The sequence below is a fragment of the Trematomus bernacchii genome, unplaced genomic scaffold (assembly GCF_902827165.1).
Source record: "Trematomus bernacchii unplaced genomic scaffold, fTreBer1.1, whole genome shotgun sequence".
In the NCBI taxonomy this organism is placed as follows: Eukaryota; Metazoa; Chordata; class Actinopteri; order Perciformes; family Nototheniidae; genus Trematomus; species Trematomus bernacchii.
The window spans coordinates 19,242,296-19,263,835 of record NW_022987714.1 but is presented as its reverse complement, the minus strand read 5'-3'; the positions used below and the strand labels follow the sequence as shown (position 1 = coordinate 19,263,835).

Below are 21,540 nucleotides of genomic sequence, written 5' to 3'. Positions count from 1 at the left end.
AAAAAAACACTAGTTTTACTCCATCAGGAAAAAAAAGAGGAATAATTTTTTATTTTTTATTTGTATATTTGTGGAGAACACAAAACAGGTTTCAATAGTGGCAGAACTGTCAGAAAAAGAGAACAAAAACAAAAAACTGCACAAGGGAAGGAAAGAGGTTAAAAGACAGAGAGCTGGGCATCAGATAAATCAGCAGAAGTAAACACCATAGGGAACAGCAGAAGAAGACAGACAGGAAGTAAACACTAAATTACACTTCGCATCAGGAACCTGCTCGTCCTATCTATGTTCTTTTTTTCATTAATACCCAGCTCTCTGCACATTATCCCTTGCTTAATCAGGATAATGTGTGATATCTAAATCATGTCCAAAATATACTTAGCAATATTTCATTATGTGAATTATTTACATGCCACTAATTGCAGTGCACAGCCATGATACCTATAAAAGCTCCTGTTCTAGTGTTGAAGATAAAACTTTGAATGTACTTTTTGGCTACGATTGAAAGTACAGATTTAACTAATTCTGACAGCATAGTACAAGAAAGATTTAAAAGCATGTAGGACAAAATGGAAAGTGCAAACATGCAGAATTCACTGTGAAATCCCAATGAAGATCTCTAGCATTAGCAATGAATCAGCACATCATAAAAGCTGTGCTCATCTGCTTGTTAATCAATTATTAACAACCAAAAGGACCGTGCTAATCATCAGTTATCAGATCTTGCTAGCAATGTCAATATTGTGCATGCCAAAAAATTGGAAGTAATACAATAAATGCAAGCCATTGCTCATGTGTACACACACACAAACACACACACACACACACACACACACACACACACACACACACACACACACACACACACACACACACACACACACACACACACACACACACACACACAATCAGGGTCCTCCAGGCAGTTTGTGAAACAGATCCTCAGGAATGTAATAAAGCACAATAGCAATAATTTCCTACAGCATTTGCAACACATCTGAGATGTTGTGTAAAAGCAACATGACATGAATCCATCCCTAACACACAGTATCATCAGCTGTCTAAAAGTGTTGACAGGCCGGCCTGCCGAGAATAGCTCTGGCTCTACACAGGCAGAGACTGTATAAAGGTGCTTACACCAAAGAGCCCTCACTAAACTGGCACATGAAGTGGAAGTACTCTGATCCTTTATTTTAGTAAAGTAGTAATACCACAATCTCAAAATACACCATTGCAAGAAAAAGTCCTGAGTTGAAAATGTTATTTATGTAAAAATATAAAGGCATCATCACTCAGCAAAGTGTATAAAGTATCAACAATTAAAGTAAGAACTATGCTAAAGAAAATGTACTAGTCAAAAAGTTAAAGTACGTATTATGCACAATGACCCATTTCAGAATAAAGTACAGAAATATTATCAGCTCAATGAACTTCAAGTGTCAAAAGTACTCGTTATGCAGAATGGCTCTTTTCACAGTATTATATTTATTATGGTTATTATTTGATCCTGTTGTTATACATTTAAGAGAATGTTAGCAATGTAGTTGGTCAATGTGGACCAAATTTAGATAATATAATTAGTGTAGATTAGTAGTAAAGCACTGCATTATCAGCATAGCATGTGTAAAATGTACAATATTGGCCTCTGAAATGTAGTGGATTAGAATAATAAAGTAGCATTAAATGTAAATACTCAAGTGAAGTACAAATATGTAAAAAAAAGTACAATACTTTAGTAAATGTACTTAGTTACTTTCCACCACTGTGTATAACTGGGTGTGTGCTGCATTGAATAATGGACGTGTTAAGTCTTGCTGTGCTGTGTAGACAAATAGTCTCTAGTATGAAACACTTGCGGACATACAAATAAGATATGTTGGGAGCCCCAGGGCTGACATACTCACAGGGACAGACATCTTGCTGCTGCTGTCACTCTCTGGCTTTCAACCGCACGGTGGTCCTTTTCCCAAATTGCTACTTTTCCACAAGAACGAGGGTTTCTTCAAGTGTCAGTCCTGCTTCAGCCAGTCCATACTGCACCCTGTGTGAGAGGCAAACATCCAGCTGTAGGGCGGTGTGTGGCTCTATGACTTCAGAGAGCTAGCATATGTCTCATCAGCAGAAGCAGCAGTGCGGCCGCCTGAACGTGCAGCACAGCCGGCTGTCTCTCCTCCGTTATGGGGTCTCCCGCCTTCCCTCTATCTCAGCCGCTCCTCGCTTCGTTCACGAATTCCTTCACGAAACCCTTCAGAAATGGTTCAAGAAAAGCTTGTAAACGACGAAGCGACGAGTCTGGAGGTCAAGCGACTTCCACCGTTGTATTGACAGCCAGTCTGAACCGTGAGTGAGGCCGGAGAGAACCGCCTCTGTGCCGCGGTGTGCTGCCGCGCGTGCCCCCACAGGGATGATCCAGTCCAGCCTTAAAGAGACCGCCTGCTAACCCGCCGCTACCTACACGCATACACTCAACATCCTGCACTTAAAAACCAACTGCACGGTCCCCCCTTAAAGGAACACATTAATGTGTTGCATGCTCATGTATTACTCTTGATTTATATTGCAGACAACTATTTTGCTAATGTATTTAGGGGATTTGTATCACACTACACTATGGATTATGGATTATATGCACAGAATAACAGTACTACCCTAAACATGATAGGGGAGACTGGGGACGGATGAAACACTTTTTGCATTTCTCTCAGTTTATCTGAGACTATTCGGTCTAGACCGGTATATTTAATTTAAATATCTGCTTATTTCCCATACCATTTATAAAGGATAACATATAACATATCATTCAGTATTTGTCTGCAACTGACCCTTACCCAGGGGACAGTTGCAACATGTTTAAAATACATTACAATAGTTGTAATGAAATCATTATTTCACTTTAACATTATATCGTTTCCTTACCACCCAGGTCACGGAAGTCAACAAAACTATGATTCCTACTAAGTAAATTAGGATACATTCATAAAAGGTCACAACAGTATCCCATAAATCTGGTTCAGGGAAAAAATGTTTCTGTAACGCTAAAACAACTTTTTTTTCAATATGTGCAGCAGCAGTCATTATTCTGGCATGTTTCTGGTTGGAGGAATAAGACCTGTTGGAACCGTCACCAGTCTCCTGTACAATAAAAGAAGAACACGTTTTCACAAACAATCTAAACATTTAAATATGAAATAATAGGCCTATACTATAGGTTTATAAGAAGGGGTGAGATTGACAACTTTAAAGAGAGTATATTTTTAACAATCACAGCCAGTGGTTTCATTAAAATGTTATAATCTATTAGCAAACTCTTGAAAATGGACTGAACTTTGTGTTCCACCAGTTTTTAAAATGGTTAGCTGTGATGTTGATTTGCGTTACCTTCTACAGTGTCTGACATTTATTTACAGTATAAATGATGAACTACCTTTAATTATTTTCTATTCCATCCCATCTTTCGACGTGGTGCTGTTGTTTGTAAAGTCAATGTCTGAAGTTAGTTGCATGTTTCTGCTTATTTTAACAATGTGTCCCAGATTCATTTAGACTGACACAAATCATATTGGGTTATTAATAATCCCTCCTCTGATAACATGCAGGAGTGTGAAATCAGTAAGTCATTATAATAATTGGAGTATCTAGATAGGTTGTCAGAATGATGTGTGGTATAAATAGTTGAGCCTATACTGCTTTCTGTGTGTGTGTGTGTGTGTGTGTGTGTGTGTGTGTGTGTGTGTCTCTGTCTGTGTCTGTGTGTGTGTGTGTGTGTGTGTGTGTGTGTGTGTGTGTGTGTGTCTGTGTCTGTGTGTGTGACACATCCAGGCTCCCTGCTGAGGGTTAAATAAAGGCAGCTATTCTCATTTCTATTTGCCCAGTAACACCAGTAGCTACATGCAAATGTGTACTGGAGTCTATAGCGCCTACAAAAAAAAACATGAAAGTCAAAAAACAATTAGAATTACAATGTGGTTCAATAACAACATGTGTCCTCTATTAATACAACACTATCACCGATAGTATTTTTGTTGACAAACCCGAAAGTTAGCATGGCACAGGGTCTCTCGATAAAAATCTATTGGATTTTTCAATTGGATTTCTGAATATTGCAGAAAATAAGTTATTTGACAAACAACATTTTATGATACGTTATGTTTAGCAGGATAATCTCCACATATTAACATCACTTTTATGATTTGTGTAAATGCAATCACCAAAAGTAAAAAGCTAAAGTTAGACCATAAACATTTACATGCCAGTCGCATGGCCACGCGTCACCACGGCTAAGCTAAAGGTGGCTAATGTTTGTTGTTAGCAGCCGCCCTTTTTGTGACACAAAGATGCTACGGAAGTATACGAATGGAGTATTTATTGGCCTATTTTATGTCTTAAAACAAAACTTGAAATTCTCTTCAACTTGTGATAACCACAGGCTTTATTTCAGGCACTTAACCAAAAACACTTTCAAAAGACAGAGAAGGGAACCAGATGTCGTAAAATGCTGACTCATTTCCAGGTTTTTAGGAATCATTCCTGCACCACTCTATTGCACTTTGTCTTAATTGGCAGGTGTGGTTCTGACCAACTGTGTATCTTTGGGTTGTGTCATAAATGATCAATTACATTTTTTTATTTGATGCATGTCTTATCAAGGAAATGAAACTGTCCAGTGCACATCAATCCCTCATAACTGATGGTCTGTATGAAACCCAAATCCACCTCTACTGCGCTGGAACAGGTTGCACACAAAAGAGATTTAGTGAAGCTATCCCGTCTCTATAAATAGTTACAGCTTCATGTTAAAATGATCATCCCTCTGGCTATCACGCAAATAAAATAAAACATGAGGCAGAGGTCGCAACATCAGTTTGCTGATGTAGTGCTCATATCCTATAGTAAATCCTAATCTGCTCCAACTGGAACATATTGCACCTTGTTGATTGTTTCCATTATTATAAGAGATTATCTCCACCGGTTGTTTATAGGAAGCCGTTACAGTGAATGACCTCTGCTGAGATGTTTTGATTGGAGTGGACTTTTAGTGTCCCAGGATGATGTAAATGCTGTTTCAGAATAAAATGATGACACAAGAGATGCCTACTACTACAGATGCGTGGGAACAAATGTGAGGGTAATCTCTTGTCAACCATAAAAACCTGTGTGTATGTGTGTGTGTGTGTTTGTGTGTGAGGAAGGAAGGAACAGTAATGTAGTTAACCAAAAGCCTTTTTTCATTTTACCACACTAGAGGCAATAAAAAACAGACGTAGACTTACTTTGGTTAAAGAAATAAAATGTCAGGACACCTTACAACAAAAAGGCTGCGTAACATGTGTACTTATATGGAATTTTAGAATATTGAAGAGTTTTGGTTCTTTTTACATTTTACACAACTCATTTTTATAATTACTCATTTCATTATGTCTTATAATTCATTGTTGATCATTTCGGGGTTCCATATGTGATCTATGGAAGTCAGCTTCACACTTAGAACAGAGACTCTTCACTTTCTGCAAGCAACTCAGAAAAGAAGAAAATCAACCTGCAAACTTAAAATGTGTTTATTGAATATCTAATATTTACATGAAGAAACAAGATGTCCTCCTCTCAACACTCTCTGTCCTTGTGTGTTCCTAAAAGACAGATCGGCCCCTGAGGGACAGGAGTCAGTGTGGCCCTCTCATCTGATGGATAACAGGCAGTTTGATTGATCACACCTCCATGGTGGTATTGATCAGAAATACAGTGTTCTGTACAGTGTCCCCAGAAAGATGGTCACCTGTGTGCATGAAACCACGTGGTCATAATGTCAGTGGAGCAGGCAGATTCAGTGTCCCATGTTAATAAACATTGAAGTCCTCCTTAAGATCCTTGTGATTGGATCTCAGTTTTTTTGCTACAAAATGTACTCTCTGCTAGCCTGGCTAACTAGAATCATGGTACTTTTTGTTAGAAGGTAACATAGCCAGTTTAGAAGCACTGTGCTAGCTTGGCTACCAGCGTCAGTCACTTGGCAGTTGTCCCTCAAGAGTTGCTGTATGGATCTACTTTTCCTTTGCAGAGGAAGAAACGGCCTGCAGAAACTTGACAAAGCAGGAAATTGTTATAGGGTTATAGGTGACTTGTCAACCATTCATCAGGATGTGTCACACTACCCTGTACAGATGTCCTTCAGACCTAGCTGAGATCTGATACATTCTGATTGCAATGTGTGGTACATGATTTTACACCTGTAATGTTTTCTCTGATCCTGGTAATCCAGATTCCCTCACTCGTTATTACTGAAGTTTCACACAACATAACAAAACCTAGCCACAAATCCCATCCATTTACTCAACCTCATGTTCAGTTTCTACTTAAGTAGTAAATCATCTGGATGTTTCTTGACCTCAGACTTCTTTTTAATGATGTCACTGTGATCCAATACCTCAGCAGTTAACGTGGTGAGTAGAAACAGAAAAAAACAAATACATTAAACCAGAATTATTCTTTAACCCCAAAACTACGTCCTAGTTGTAAAACAGCCCTGTGTGGATGACAGGAAAGAGTGACCACTTTCAGAAAATGCCCTTAGTGTGAAGGTTTGAAGCTCTAATCGGCTCCCACAGAGATGGAAGAACAAGAACTCAGCAACCCATCGTCCCACAAACTCAGCCTAATAATATCCGTCCTGAAATAGAGTGGAGCCACAGCACCGGTTTGAGCTCACTTTACCCGGGAACAGCAAGTCTGTCATTAGAGAGAGAGAGGAACATCTGCTCCGCTCTGAGGGACTGTGTCATTGTTTCACGTTGCTCTGTCGCACTGCTTTCTCTCTCTCGAACTGCCGGTGGTCGACGCGGTCCAAGAAACTCTTCCGCTCCACATACCTACACACACACACACACACACACACAACATTAGACCTACTTTTGTCAGAACAAGCACAAACTGGAAATGGGTGTGTTGGTGTGTGTAATGACTTGAGTTCCTGTTGTGTCTAAGTGTTTTTAAATTAGCCCCCATCCGTATGCTTGGTTGGAAGGTAAGTTACAAGTACATTTTAAGTATGTATCTGTGTGTGTGTGTGTGTGTGTGTGTGTGTGTGTGTGTGTGTGTGTGTGTGAGTGTGAGAGTGTGTGTGTGTGTGTGTGTGTGTGTGTGTGAGAGAGGCACAGAATGGCAATTAACAATTTTAGTCTAAATTTCAAGCTACTGTACAAAATGTTTTAACGATACAGTACACTATGTTTATATGTTCAGTAGATTGGTATTTTAGAGAGTATTCTAATTGATATTGTATATTTTATAATGTGTAGATACTCCTGTGAATATAGGTATTGTTTACTTGTTTTAAAGTTGATTCAAAAAATAAAAATGTTTTCAAATGTGTTTTATTTGTATTGTATTCTTCTTATTTTTTAAGTAATTTTGTAGATTGACAGTCAAAATGCTGCATAGACAAAATTATTTAAAAAAACTTGGGATAAATAAAGTATCCATCTATCTATCTATCTTAGCAGTGCACAAGGCATAGACTCATGTTACTTATATTATTATTGAGCTTTTCGGGGACTATTGCCTCGTCACATTTATAAAAAAATTGCCCCTTCGCAATTTTCACCAACCCGATTAGGCACTTTAATCCAAGATAATCCTAGTAAATAGATACTCTTGAATTGAAATGTAAGTTTTATTTTAATTGTTCACAGGTATTCCTAAGCCTTTCTCATCTGGGAATTCGTGTTGTTCAGAGATCGTATCTGCCTGTTTTACACTCTTTGACCATCAGAGGGTTTTTCGTGCTGTGAGGGTCTCTTACCCCTCTTTTCCACGGTTGTGGATGGCCAGCTCCTCGGTGATGCCTTCCTCCGATTTAAAAGCGTCCCAGTCCATCTTAGACTTCTCCAGCGTGCTCATCTTCAGTTTCTTTCCGCCCAGACGATTCATGATGCTCGACATGCCTGCAGGCCGCTTGACACTGCACACACAAGGAGGGGGGGGGGAGGGGGCTTTAGACGTTCTGCTACACATGTTCAAAATCATGCTAATGAGATCAACAGAGATCAGAGGAAATAAGAACCATGTAACACTTTAACGTTTTTTTTTTTAATATACATCAACTGACACTTTTAAATGGCCTCCGACTCACAATGGACCAGCTTGATCTGATCAGCTGTAGTGCCTTTTTTATATTTTGTGAACAAAAATCCATGCTGCCATTTGTAATAAATATAAGATTTACTGTTAAACCATCATAATGAGGCTTTTTTTGAATGAAGACTAAAATGTCATAAGTCAAAGATTGTGTTATGAAGAACTCTGTCAAATACCAATCAATAAAGACATGCAGAGATACAAAACAAACTAGCCCAGCATCCAAACATCAACTGAAGTTTAATGAGATACAATGTTCCACTCTATAGAAATGCTGGTATTCCATGCTGCACAAACACACAAACTAACAGGTCTTCCATAGAGTGGTGCAGGAATGGGTCCTCAAATGCAGAAATTACCGAGTTGGCTTTGGTTTTCAAAAACATGCTTCTGGTTAAATGCCTCAAATAGGGCTGTGGATAACACACGCCCAGGAGATTTTTCACGTTTTGTTTTACGATAGTAAACACACAGGTAGATACTCCACTGGTGAATATCTGAAATGTCTATGTGTCATAAAAACAGTGGTTAACAAGTGACTAAATGGGACCACTAAACGTCATCATGGCGAATATAGCTCTTTAGCTTAGCGGTGGTGACATGATGTCATGCGACCGTGATGTAGTTCATTTATAGCTGTTGCAGTGTTATTTTTTTTTATGAGATCCATTTGTGGCGGACGATATTTAATTGTATGGGAAACACTGTATTGCATTAACTTCCAAATACATTACAATTGTTTAAATATGTGGAGATTATCCTGCTGAACAAAATGTGCAAGTATCATAAACGTTTGTTTAGCAAAGATCTAACTTTCTGCAATATTCCAAAATCAAAAAGTCAAATCCAATGTATTTTTGTCGAAGGAGCGCTTTTGATGCTTACTTCCTTCTCCCTAATCTTAGCCCCTTAAACCTCACCATCACAACTTAACACCTAACTCAACTGCTGCAAAAAAACTCAACTAACCCAATTCTAAGCTGCATCTTAACCTTTTGCAGTGCTGTGAAGTAGTGTGAACCGGCCAAAACGTCTTCAAAGGTCCTTACTAGAACACACACACACACACACACACACACACACACACACACACACACACACACACACAACACACACACACACACACACACACACACACACACACACCACACACACACACACACACACACACCACACACACACACACACACACACACACACACACACACACACACACACACACACACACACACACACACACACACACACACACACACACACACACACACACACACACACACACACACACACACACACACACACACACACACACACACACACACACACGTCAGGTGGGCTAATTGAAAGACTCACTGCCCTTTCACTTACTGGATTGATTTAATGAGATGGGCTGTAAATGTCACAACAAAATGGAACGGGTCTGTTAAACACTTAAGCCAACTTCTATTAACAAAATGTTATTAGATTACAGACGTTTGCTGTATAAAAATCTATTCTGCTGCTCAGAAAATAATATTTTTGTATTGTTTTCAGGTTGCCTCATGACTTTCCCTCTCACTGATCACTGCTCGTCGCTAACACCGCCAGTCTTAAGATGGCATACACTCTGTCCTCAAGTGATGTGATTTATACAGTATCAGAGGAGTCTCTAGAAAAAAAGAAGAAGCTATTAATCACTTTATGAAAGCATAATGATGTTCCCCTGGAGACCACAGCAGACTGGGCTTTTCATTTACTGCTGCATGACTGGACACAGACGTCGTTAATTACTGTGAGCCATTTAAACACCGCTCATTTTGGCGTTCCACAATTACATACAGCCACTCATAGTAACGTGCTCAAGTTGCAGTGTGAAGCTCCAAAGTCCAAGTTTCCCTTTATTCTCCCTCATATCAAAGGTCTTTCAATCATTTCACATCAGGCTGAGGCTTCCTACCTGTCCATGAATAGACCCATAAATTAAAATAAATCATAACATATATAAAGAAATGAATTCATGTTAAATGAATTATATAAAGAAAGTATTTTCTAGCTAATGTCCTAATGTAATACTGTGTTTTTCATCAATTATCCCTGACACAACTTCCCTTTTGTCAACCTGTTGCAGTCAATGAATACATGTTGAATAGTTTTAGCTCCTGGATCTGACTCCAGCATTCGACACTGTCGACCATAACATCCTCCTTCAGCGCCTCAAACACACCATCGGACTCTCTGACTCCGCCCTGAGCTGGTTCCAGTCCTACCTGTCTGGAAGAACAGAGAACGTCTCCTTGGGAGGTGCGAGGTCCCAGACACACCCTGTCACCTGTGGTGTCCCTCAAGGGTCGGTCCTTGGGCCCACTCTGTTCACCCTGTACACTCTTCCCCTTGGCCGTGTCATCAGCCAGCATGGAATATCATTCCATGCTGGCTGATGACACACAGCTATATATAAAGACTGACCCTATCCCACATGCTTCCTCACTGTCACCATCATCGTCACCGTTCCCATCAACATCCCTTAACACCTGCATTGAGGAGATAAAGGCTTGGATGCAACAAAACTTCTTGCAACTTAATAGCTCCAAAACAGAAGCTATTTTAGTTGGCACACCAAACCATGTCCAGTCATCCCCCATAGCCCACATTACCTTTTCTTGCCAAAACATACCCCTCTCCACAGCAGTTACCAACCTGGGTGTAAGATTTGACAGACATCTGACCTTTGACACCCACATCAAACACCTGTGCAAAACCTCCTTCTACCACCTCAGGAACATTGCAAAACTCCGTCCCACACTCTCCCTGTCAGATGCAGAACAACTGGTCCATGCCTACGTCTCCTCAAGGCTTGATTACTGCAACGCTCTCCTCATTGGGACTCCTAGCGGGAGCCTTCAGAAGCTCCAATATGTACAGAACAGTGCCGCTAGGATCCTGATGAGGGTGAGAAAATACAACCACATCACACCCGTTCTTCATTCCCTCCACTGGCTTCCTGTCTCATTCAGGATCGAATACAAGATCGCACTACTGACCCATCAATGCATCCACGGGAACGCTCCTCCATACCTGAAAGAACTTCTCACATCTCAAACCTCCACACGCAACCTCCACTCCACAACCAACCATCGGCTTCGCCCCCCGAGGACCAAACTCCGCACAATGGGGGATCGGGCTTTCTGTGCAGCTGCTCCTCGCCTGTGGAATTCCCTCCCAGACCACCTGAGGACTCCACAGACCACCTGAGGATTCCACAGACCACCTGAGGACTCCACAGACCACCTGAGGACTCCACAGACCACCTGAGGATTCCACAGACCACTGACGCCTTCAAGAAAGGCTTAAAAACCTTTCTTTTAAAAAAAGCTTTTGATTAAACTTTTTGTTTATTTTTGTTTGTTTTTATTATGCCTCCTGTAGCACCTTGGGATTGCTGTTAGCAATGAAAGGTGCTTTATAAATCGAATTTATTATTATTATTATAGTTTATTACAGCACGTGCATGGAGGGGCCTTTCTATGGAGTGTTTGAGTTAATCCTTTGAGTCCTGAGGCCTGTACGACGAAGCCGGTTCAACATAACCTGGATATGTTTTGAGTTATCCGGTTTAACTAATCCAAAACAAACTCGCTCTCGCTAAGCTGTCCTACGACGCTGGTTATCAACTCGTTAACTTAAGCCAGCTTTGCCCTATCTAGTTAGGTGCGCGTTCACATAAAAGGGGTGGGTATTTGGAGCATTCGACCAATCACAAACATGGACAAGCGTACTGACAGCGCAGCGTCATACTTCCTGAATGAAAAGTGAACTTTAATATTAGACAAATATGAAGACGTTAAACTTTAAACATCCATGACTTAAACACTTTACCCAGGATAAAAGCCACATAGCTGCAGCTGCAAGGTGAATACAGCTGGTAAAAGAAAAAGTGTTTGAATGCGTACATTAACAGGTTTATGAAATCACTGCCCCGTCCAAGACACGAGTGGATCTGACTTTAATTACATTTGACTCGAGTGTTTCGTCAACTTAATGTGTTGCTTAAAATAATACTTCTGCATACAGTATGTGACACTGTGAGTGTTGCACGGCCAGATACGGCTCAAGAAGCTGACTCAAATAAGGAAATATATGATACATTATGATGTGATATGATATGAATGATAATGGGACACATCGACGTCTGCACTCACAGTGCCGCGGACTGTAGGCTACGTAATGTTACTCTGATCCGGTTACTTATGTCGTGGCAGATATTTAATTAAGCTTTCTTAACGCTAATGTTATAATAGTCAGATTGCTCTGAAGATGGGAGGGGATATTCTATTAATTTTCACGTTCACACAGTCAGTTGATTTTTGCCGGCCGTCTTTCCTGCAACGGCAGTTTTTCTGTATTTCCTCTATCCTGTAATATGACTTGATAGCTTTAAACTCCGCACACGGAGCTCTGATTGGTCAGCAGGCGGTGCTTTCACTGAGTTGATCTCTTAGCCTGCAACCTAACCTGCTCCGGAGCAGGTTAGCCGCTCAGCATAAGTTACCATGGAGATCTAGCCCGCTAAGAAGTGAACCAGCGTCGTAGGACCGGAAACCCAGAGTTTTCCCTGAAGTTAGCTCGCTAAGCGAAAATCCGGCTTCGTAGTACAGGCCTCCGCTCTCAGATGGGTAATGACCCTCTCTTCCCCTGGGCCCCTTCTCCGTCTTCTACCTACGCCTACACGTTTCTGAATGATTTAAAGATGTCTCGCTGGTTCACTTATATCCAGAATTCCTGCCAAGTTTTGAGCATATAGTCCTTTATTCGTTTTTGTATGTCAGTTAACTTTCATTTGAGTGATTGTTCAGCCAGTCTACCTCCTCATTTCCCGAAGGAAGGAGATTTAAAATCCCTTACAATGTGATCTGAGCAGCAAATGCACCTTTCCATACACAATATCTTCCTGCATGACTTTCTTTTGTTAAATAAAACATACAGAGACGTCCCTTAGTGGCCAATAGCAGACGTGTTTGCAGTTTTCTACAGAACAACTGATCCAAATAACATGTAGGAAGTATCCTCTCTCAGATCCTCAGCAGCACACGGCAAAATGTAAGTGTTGGCGAGATAATTAAAAACGCAGATATGCAATTATGCAGGTAGTAAAATGAACAATTCCAATAATTGTAGTTACATCTTGTGTAACATCATGCCATAGAATAGATGGTATTTTAGAAAAAGTAAAAAACGAATGTGTGTTTAGTGCTAGACCCTTCTGTAGCTCAGCACTACCAAATTCCAAAGAATCATTTTGTATTAAGGCTCAAACTGGTTGCTTCAAATGATATGCTTATATTATGTTTTAAAAGGCCTTTATCCTGCAGTTTGGAGATGTCTAAATGTGAATGTGTTAGGTCCAACACAGAGCTAAACATAATACTAAAGGAGGAGTTCACTTTCCTTTTGGAGAGTGAGATGAAAAGTTGATGGATATCTTGTTTATGTCTGTGTGTTGAGTTAGGAGTTGGAGCCAGGACGTGGTTAGCCTAGCTTAGCATAAAGAGTGTGTGTGTGTGTGTGTGTGTGTGTGTGTGTGTGTGTGTGTGTGTGTGTGTGTGTATGTGTGTGTGTGTGTGTGTGACGCTGATGGCTCTTTCCCATTTTACACGCAGCTGAGATAAACAGGAAATAGCTTTTGGACACACTGTACTTCCTGTCTGTTGGAAGATGATTTCCTGTTTCCTGTCTGGGGTTTTGGAGGGAAGATATGCCCTTTCCCAAATGATTTCAATTGCCATGGCAACGAAACGTCATAACTGAGGTAGAGAAAAGGCACACACGCACAGAAACTGAGTAGAGTGTAGCTTCAATAACACAATATTAAATGTGATTCAACCAATCCTGGGGCTCTTTTAGGCAGCAATCACACGTGTCAGTGTTTGGGGGAATGCTGTATGTACAGATGTGAGCGTACCTGGGGCCAGGCAGAGGGGGCTGGCTGCCGCCTGAGGTCTCCTCCTCATCTTCTTCGTCCTCCTTCTGGCTCTCCAGATACATCTTAGCTTCTTTGGAGTCAGCTGATACCACTTTATTCACCCTGACAGAGGGAGACAGACACACAGCGTGCTCAACTGTTTGCACATGAATAGAAGTAATACAGTATGTCTATGGAGCAGTTTGAAGCAGCCAGTATATGATGGTGAAACTAGCCTTACTAGCTCGGAAAAACCCTGAAAACTAAATCAAAACAGGTCAAATTAGGGACTTTGTGTCGTTTTTTTCTTTTGTGTTGTTATTCTGGCTGTCAACGTTAACACTCTGGAATCACCTGGAAACCTTAATGTGTAAAAAAGTTCAACCCCAACTTCATCCAGTAATACCAATGAAGATTTTAACCATGAATTGCATGGTAGTGAAAATGCAAAGAAAGCAGACGATGAAGAATGGTTACTGCACTTGTTAGCTTTACATGTAGATGTGTTGAAAACAGAGTAAAGGAACTTTTTTCTAAACATGCTTGAGGTTCTTGAAGTGCACAAGAGTGTGAGATAGTGGACAGTCTCCACTGTAGGAACAGATAGAGCTGCAGTACGATATCAATCTGTGTAGCTCACATTATACACAGGGGGAAGTGTCCATGCTGTAACTAAGTGTCTGAATTTTCTTACCAGTTTGACGTGCATTTCCTTATTACAACATCAAACATGTTTAGATTTTGACTCCCCCCAAAATACGGGTAAAAACAAGTATTTTAAACTTTTAACCATGATTAATCCCTAATGCAATTATTTTTCATTGCTTTACATCTCCAATTATTTGTATTCTTAATATCTGACACCCATGTTCTACTCACACGGCATACTGACCAATCCCACAGTCAAGAAACTAGGTTTCATTTCTCTGGTTTTAGTAAGTTTACTTATTTGTATGCTTGCTCAATGTTTTGTTAACCCCTTACTTTTAGTAAAGCACTTGAATCAACTTTTAAAAAGTAGAGAAAAAAAGTCCACTAAATTTAAATCATAGTCATTATGTTTGAGTGTATAAAAGGGCAACAATTCAGAGTCTATTGAGTATTAGATTCCTCACAGTTGAGGGGAAAATGTGGAGTTTCAGTTTCCCATTGTGCTCCAAATGATGAGCTATGAGAGGAAATCTGCTTAGGGATGCAGAACACTTTTTTAATTTAGCAAGTAAACTAGTTTATATAGAAAGTTGTTGATAGATTTGGCACTTCTTCATTCAAATGTGGATTAATGTTACTTTTTTAAACAAATTAATATATAGAAAGGGCATATTTTTTGTCATCAATATAACTAATCTACACAGCCCATTCTGCATCTCAATCCTCTCCCTCTACACATGCTGTACCACACACTCGCGGTCAGAGGAAAACATGTGTGTGTGTCTCACTGTGGGGTTAGATAGGGAGGCTATATGAGGAACAACCGCTGCATCCTCTGGGAACATCAGCTCTGCACAGACTACACCACCACTTGCATCCATCATGGCGGCACTAAAAGGCTTTCCCTGTTATATATGCTAATTACATGCAGCCATAATTACACAGAGTACACACTGAGTCTCGTCTCAGGGAGGGAACAGAAACCTATGGGAGTCCCAGAGAGCTGAAAAGACACGAGGGCCACCGCAGTACGGATACTCTTTGAAATATGTCAGTACTTGCAGACAATAGCCACAATTATTTCATAGAAAATCGATGTTCAGACATAAACTCAGTACAATGTTCACTTCAGCAGCATTTATTGTGGCTCTGGGGATGTTTTGAAGAGCAATCTGTTTCAGTAATTACAGAGCACGAAGCTTCATGCATAATCATCCTTATGAATTATTATACCCAGAGTCAAAGCTGGTTTCTGAGTAAAGACCGCTCAGATGTAAACATGTAGGACGGGACATTACATGCTCCACATTCAGACTGCAGGGGCGTGGCTGTCTGTGGGATATACAGTTTGGTTCTGTTACACAGTAATAATGAAACTGTTTTGATGGGAACATACAATCTCATGAGCTAGGATATTTACTTGTGCCTGGTTAAAGACATGCAAACTGAGTCTGTTCCAGGACCTTATTTAACTGTTCATTAGCAGCTACATATAATTAAAGATATTAGTGCTTGCATTGTAAAGTCTGCCCTTAGATGCATAAGTGGGTCTTTTTTGACCCGGTGAGGTGGTTTTCTTAGAGTATCTTTGTAATTACATTTCATATTCCAGCTATTCCTCAAAAAACATGTTTGGATATCATGCCATTCAAATTTGAAATTTGATACATTTTAAGAAATTGTAGTTTTCGTATTACTACCCCAAGCTTCCATAAGTGGGTCTTTGTTGACCCGGTGAGGTGGTATTCTTGAAGTATCTTTGTAATTAAACCTGCATGCATTTTCTATGGAATTCTTTTTTTTTTTGTAAAATAAATGTCTAAAATTATAAATAGTGAAAAATTAAATATAAAATATTTCTAGTGTGAACCAAAATATAATACTAAATATTATAAAAGTGATTTTTCTTAACCAAAATGCCAAAAATGGCATACAAACACATATTATTCTAATACGGGTCCTTTTTGACCCACTTATGGAAGAGTGTAGGGTCCAGTCACTCGTGCATCTAAGGGTTAACAACATGTTTTATAGGGGTTAATTTAAGTCAGTATTATTTTTCAGATCACCAAGCAGTAGTGCAGGTTATTGTACACAAATGTGTGCTAGGTAATATAAATAGGACCAATTTAAACACAGTAACTCTCAGTGTCACATCTACATATTAAAATAAAGAATGCATGTTTCTAGCTGCTGGGTATTTCAAACACTGTGTGTAAAATGCAAATCCACACACGTAGAATTGAAAGCCACAAAGGCCTTCTTGTTAATGTGTGTTGTAAAGGTGATACAAATATATTCACAAATACTTATAATTGACTTGTAAATCAATGTACTCCCGACTGTGGGGCGACTGTGGCTGCGAGGGAGTGACATCGCCTTGTGGGTTCAATCCCAGCCCGTGCAGTCAACATGTCGATGTTTCCTTGAGCAAGATACTTAACGAATGAATGAGGTGTGAAAGGGTGAATGACTCGTAGTATGTAAAGCGCTTTGAGGGGGTGGAAAATACATGTTTTCAGAGATTTTTGGGGGATTTTGTGGGTGGTATTTTTGTTTTAATTTGCAGATCCGTTTTATGTTAATAAACTTTGTTTGTGGAAAGTGTTTTACATTACACACGGATTGTCCATCAAAGAATGTTAAGACAATCCTCCATAATGACCCAGTGTTCTGTGTGGTACATCTAAAAATGAACGTGACAGCCTATGAACAGACAGAATGAACAACACACTGATGCTGTATATAAAGTTGGGCGCAAGGGGGTGGGTGCAGGGGAACTGTTGTATTACACCAGAGCCCGGTCCAGTTTCTTTTTTGTATATTATGATGGTATTAACACTATTGGAGATTGATGACTAGACATCATGTTCTTTCTCTGATGAGATATTTTCAACCTATTCATTCATGGATGGTTATGATCCATTTGAATCATCATACATTAGCTGAAGGTGTTTAATGTCTGAATGACTGTAAAAATAAGCCTTTGTAAGGGGACACATACTGTAGTACTGCTATGCTTTCACAGAGTTCACGAGGTTACGTGTGTGTTTGGCACCGCCTACTGGTCAATGTGTAAATAGTTAAACCACTGAGACTATCAACATCATTTATAGAATTGTGTACAATTTGGAGATATCTGGTTATTTACAGAATGTCAGGAACTTGTATTCACTGTAGAAGGTATATCCTTCATCTACTACATTATAATTAAGTTTCAATTTGTTGGAGAGATATCTACCGAAATTAGCATGCTAACTGACTAGCCCCTGCCCGTTCACAATGAGTGAAGGTTGGCCCGTCTTATTACTGTCCTGCCACAGCCAAAGTAACTGGATTTTCTTTTTTGTCAGAGCATTTGATTTACTAAATACTCAACCCAACCTAGCTTTTTCTGTAAACTTTAAAGCTCTGATTTTATTTTTACCAAATGTAACTATTTGGCTCATCTTCCTACAAAATCTCTGTGGTTTATTAAAAGAACATTTTAAGTCTTAAACTGTTGATGAGTGTTCAGAGGCATACCTTACTTCTTCTCCAGCGAAGTCAAACACTTGGGTGATGGTGACTTTAGCAGGTTCAGGAGCTTTGGTGTCTTTACTCGAGGGAGCAACCTTCAATACTGAGGAATCCTCCTGAGGAGGAATACAAAGCATCAGTATATGGGAGGGACAAGGATGAGACACATAATCAATGCTTTACATGTGATATTGTTATGCAACTTTTTTAAGTCATATCCTAAGTCAGGGGCCGGAGGAACGTGGAACAGACCATAAAACCACCACTTTGTTTCCCTCTCTATTTATCCAGGTTTATAACCATTTTAAACATGGCCTTCTGTGACTTTATTTAGTTAGTTTATGTTTAGTGTATGTACACAACAAACTATGAACTATGGTGTGTGATAGGAAATATGGAGAAGGGTGAGCATTTATTATTACAATTTATTTCAGACGAGTTCTTATTTGTAGAAAAAGCAAGCGGCTGTTCTAGACCAATTTTAGTCGGGGGGGGCCGTGATGGGGGCTGTTCTGTATGAGGGTTGCACATTAAATGCAGGACAAAGGAGAAAAAGAGCATCTTCTAAATGTTAACATTTTTAGTTCAGCATAAAGTCATGCTGCACAAAAGAAACATAAAATACCATGATTGGTGTTTGTTTCAGTTACAGAATTTGCCTCAGTAACTTAGTGAAGAGGTATTTAATGACATCATTAAAAACTATTTCCAATTACTTTCATACGTGACACTGTCATAGACTATTATATCTGAGGGGGGCCAGAGGGGGGTCCAAGCTCAGTGTGGCAGGGGCAATGACTGGCCCCTGTTGGCCCCAAATTAGAACCGCCCATGGTAAAAGCCTGTTACCAATTCATGAGGAATTATTTGATTGTTAATCTTCTGTTTGGCTTCATAATGGTTGAAAGGATGATCAATATTGTTTCACCTCAGTTTATTTTATTTTTTTAATGTTTGTTGTGTTTGAGAGTGTGTAATGTGTGTTTGACTGTGTTTAGATTAGCTAATGCTGATTCTTATAAAGACAATATAAGACAAAGCACCATGTGTAAGTTTGGTTAGGAATTGGGTTTGAGTGTTAACCAATTCAAAATTGGTACATTCTTGATTGGGTTTAGGATATATTTACCTTCTGTGTGGAACCGGACTGAGCGGACTGAGCGGCCTGAGCGGCCGGTGCGGACTCTTTGGGTCTGGTTCCAACGTCAGACAGGAAGCTGGCCCACAGGTCATCAGATTTCTTCTTCAGTTTGTCCTCAGCCTTCGGCCCTACCTTGGTGAGTTGTTCCACCTCTTCCTGTGGCCGCTCCTCTGCTTCTGCTCCGTCCCCCTCTTCATTATCTATTTTCAGTACTCCTTTCTTCCTCTTTCTATAAAAAGAATGGTTTTCATCATTCACATCATCTTTTTAGTAGCAAATAGGGTATTTATTTATTTGTCTGTTTAATATAAGATATAAGTGTGCTGAAAAGTACTAAATGTGGTTAATTCAATCAAAATGGCGGACATTACTGCACAATAATTTTAGATGCTATTTAACATGCCTGCTGATAAAATGCTGCTTATCCAAGATGTTGGAGTTGTGGAAGTTGTGATGTGGAAAAGGAAATGGAAAAAATAGATCCTAAAAACGTGTTGGACTGCTAATTGACCCTTTTGGCTTTTTTTTAAAGATGGATATGGAAAGTTTAGCCCTTCATCTGATATCATTCCGTCATTATTTATTTCATCTTATAACTTGTTTATTATTTTCTCACCTCACACTGATGTCCTTTTTTATCCTCTTCTTCTTACTATCGCTGCCATCATGTGGCACAGTATCACTCTCGTTCAGAGGGTCTTCCTTCTCACACTCATTAAGGTCATCCTCACTCAGGTTATCATCTGAGAGAACAGGAAGCAGACATGAGAAGGAAAGAATGTGAATACACAGATCAATAATGTAGTTTATTAAAAATTAGCAAAATCATATTGTTATGGTATGATTTAATCATGTTATCATTTACCCTGTAATTAAAGCTTACACAAATAGTTTGTTTGATTTCATGTTATGCAGTTTATTTGCACAGTTCATTTTTGACATATATTATATATATATATATCAATAATTCTGTTTTAATTACATTTAATGTATATGTTTGCATTAAGACCATTGTTTGTGGTGTGGATATTATACGAGGTTATAATATGTTTAAAAAATATATAATTTAATGACATTTTAACTAAGTTGCCATTACAAATTCTGTACCTGAAACAAACACAAACATGTTTTTTTTTTCTGCGCTATGACTTTATACTGAACAAAAAACACAAATCTTGAACACTGTCTCACCCCCCCTGATTAATAACTCGCCCCAACATGGCCCCCAAGGAAAATTGTTCTAGAACCGCCAGTGGTCTTTAGACTCCAGGTGTGTACTGGAAGAAATTCAGCCTTTTCAATTCATGTCCTTATTCTTGATGGACTTTAGCTCAAAGTCTCTACACAGCGGTGTTATCGTTTTAAAAGCGTACCTTTTGCTAGTTATAGCTAATAGAGCTAATTAAATCTATCTTATATAAAAAGTCAATTAATTAGCTACAACAACTAAAACCACAACAGTCCTCCTCCATGCGGTGTGTACTACGCTTCTGATAAAGCGCAGCTTTGTTTACCGCCCTAACCTGAAGGGACGTAGTCTGCATCTTCATTAGACGAGTATCCGTCAGAGTCGTAGTCATCGTAGTCCATCATTTTGGAGAAGCTTCAGACTGATAGTGAAGTCAATAAAGAGGGCTACCCGCGACAGTGGGTTTGCTACTAGCTTACTTCCAGGGGTTACGGAAGTAAACCTAACCGGGTTTAAATGCCTCCTTTCTAGCAGAACTACCGTTTTAATGTTGCTCTTTTAGAGCTTTAATATATTTAAATACATTTAGTGCACGATATGTATGAAACTGGGTACTACAGTTAGCCTTTCTGAAATTGAATGTGAAGACAACGGAAAGCTCAAAGGCTCAAAATGTTGGACTGTTGCTCTCTTCTGTTGCAGCGACCACCAGGCGAGTGTGTCTGCATCAGCGCCACCTGCAGGGGGGGAGGGTCAATACAACAATAATATCAGCACAGCGCCAATCAGTCAGCCAGGATAAGATTTATAGGCCTACGGTACTGTATAGTACTTGATAATAATGGTAATAATCTTTTATTGAACTATCATTTCAGGTCTCTCTTGAGAATGAGACCCTGTGTCTCAATGAGATTTTACCTGTATAAATAAAGGCTAAATAAAAAAATAACTTCTGCTTTCCGTCCACTTTCC

The 21,540-nt window shown here is 39.5% G+C and overlaps 1 protein-coding gene across 1 annotated transcript; it reads right to left on the bottom strand.

Moving 5' to 3' along the window:
- Nucleotides 1–5,533: 5,533 nt before the first annotated feature.
- On the bottom strand, nt 5,534–21,235 carry cfdp1 (craniofacial development protein 1). The gene is made up of 7 exons (XM_034141060.1): nt 20,903–21,235; nt 19,996–20,122; nt 19,368–19,608; nt 18,245–18,354; nt 14,069–14,191; nt 7,796–7,954; nt 5,534–6,863 (listed from the first exon to the last, which is right to left on the bottom strand). The coding sequence occupies exons 1-7, from the start codon at nt 20,970–20,972 to the stop codon at nt 6,773–6,775; spliced, it is 921 nt and encodes a 306-aa protein (XP_033996951.1). The 5' UTR covers nt 20,973–21,235; the 3' UTR covers nt 5,534–6,772.
- Nucleotides 21,236–21,540: the final 305 nt, after the last annotated feature.

Excerpts from the sequence above, each read along its gene's own strand:
- cfdp1 (XM_034141060.1), bottom strand. The coding sequence starts at position 20,972 with ATGATGGACTACGATGACTACGACTCTGACGGATACTCGTCTAATGAA. Across the intron at positions 20,123-20,902 it reads TGCAGACTACGTCCCTTCAG|ATGATAACCTGAGTGAGGAT; the intron begins GTTAGGGCGGTA and ends CTGTTCTCTCAG. Across the intron at positions 7,955-14,068 it reads CCCCCTCTGCCTGGCCCCAG|TGTCAAGCGGCCTGCAGGCA; the intron begins GTACGCTCACAT and ends TTGTGTGTGCAG.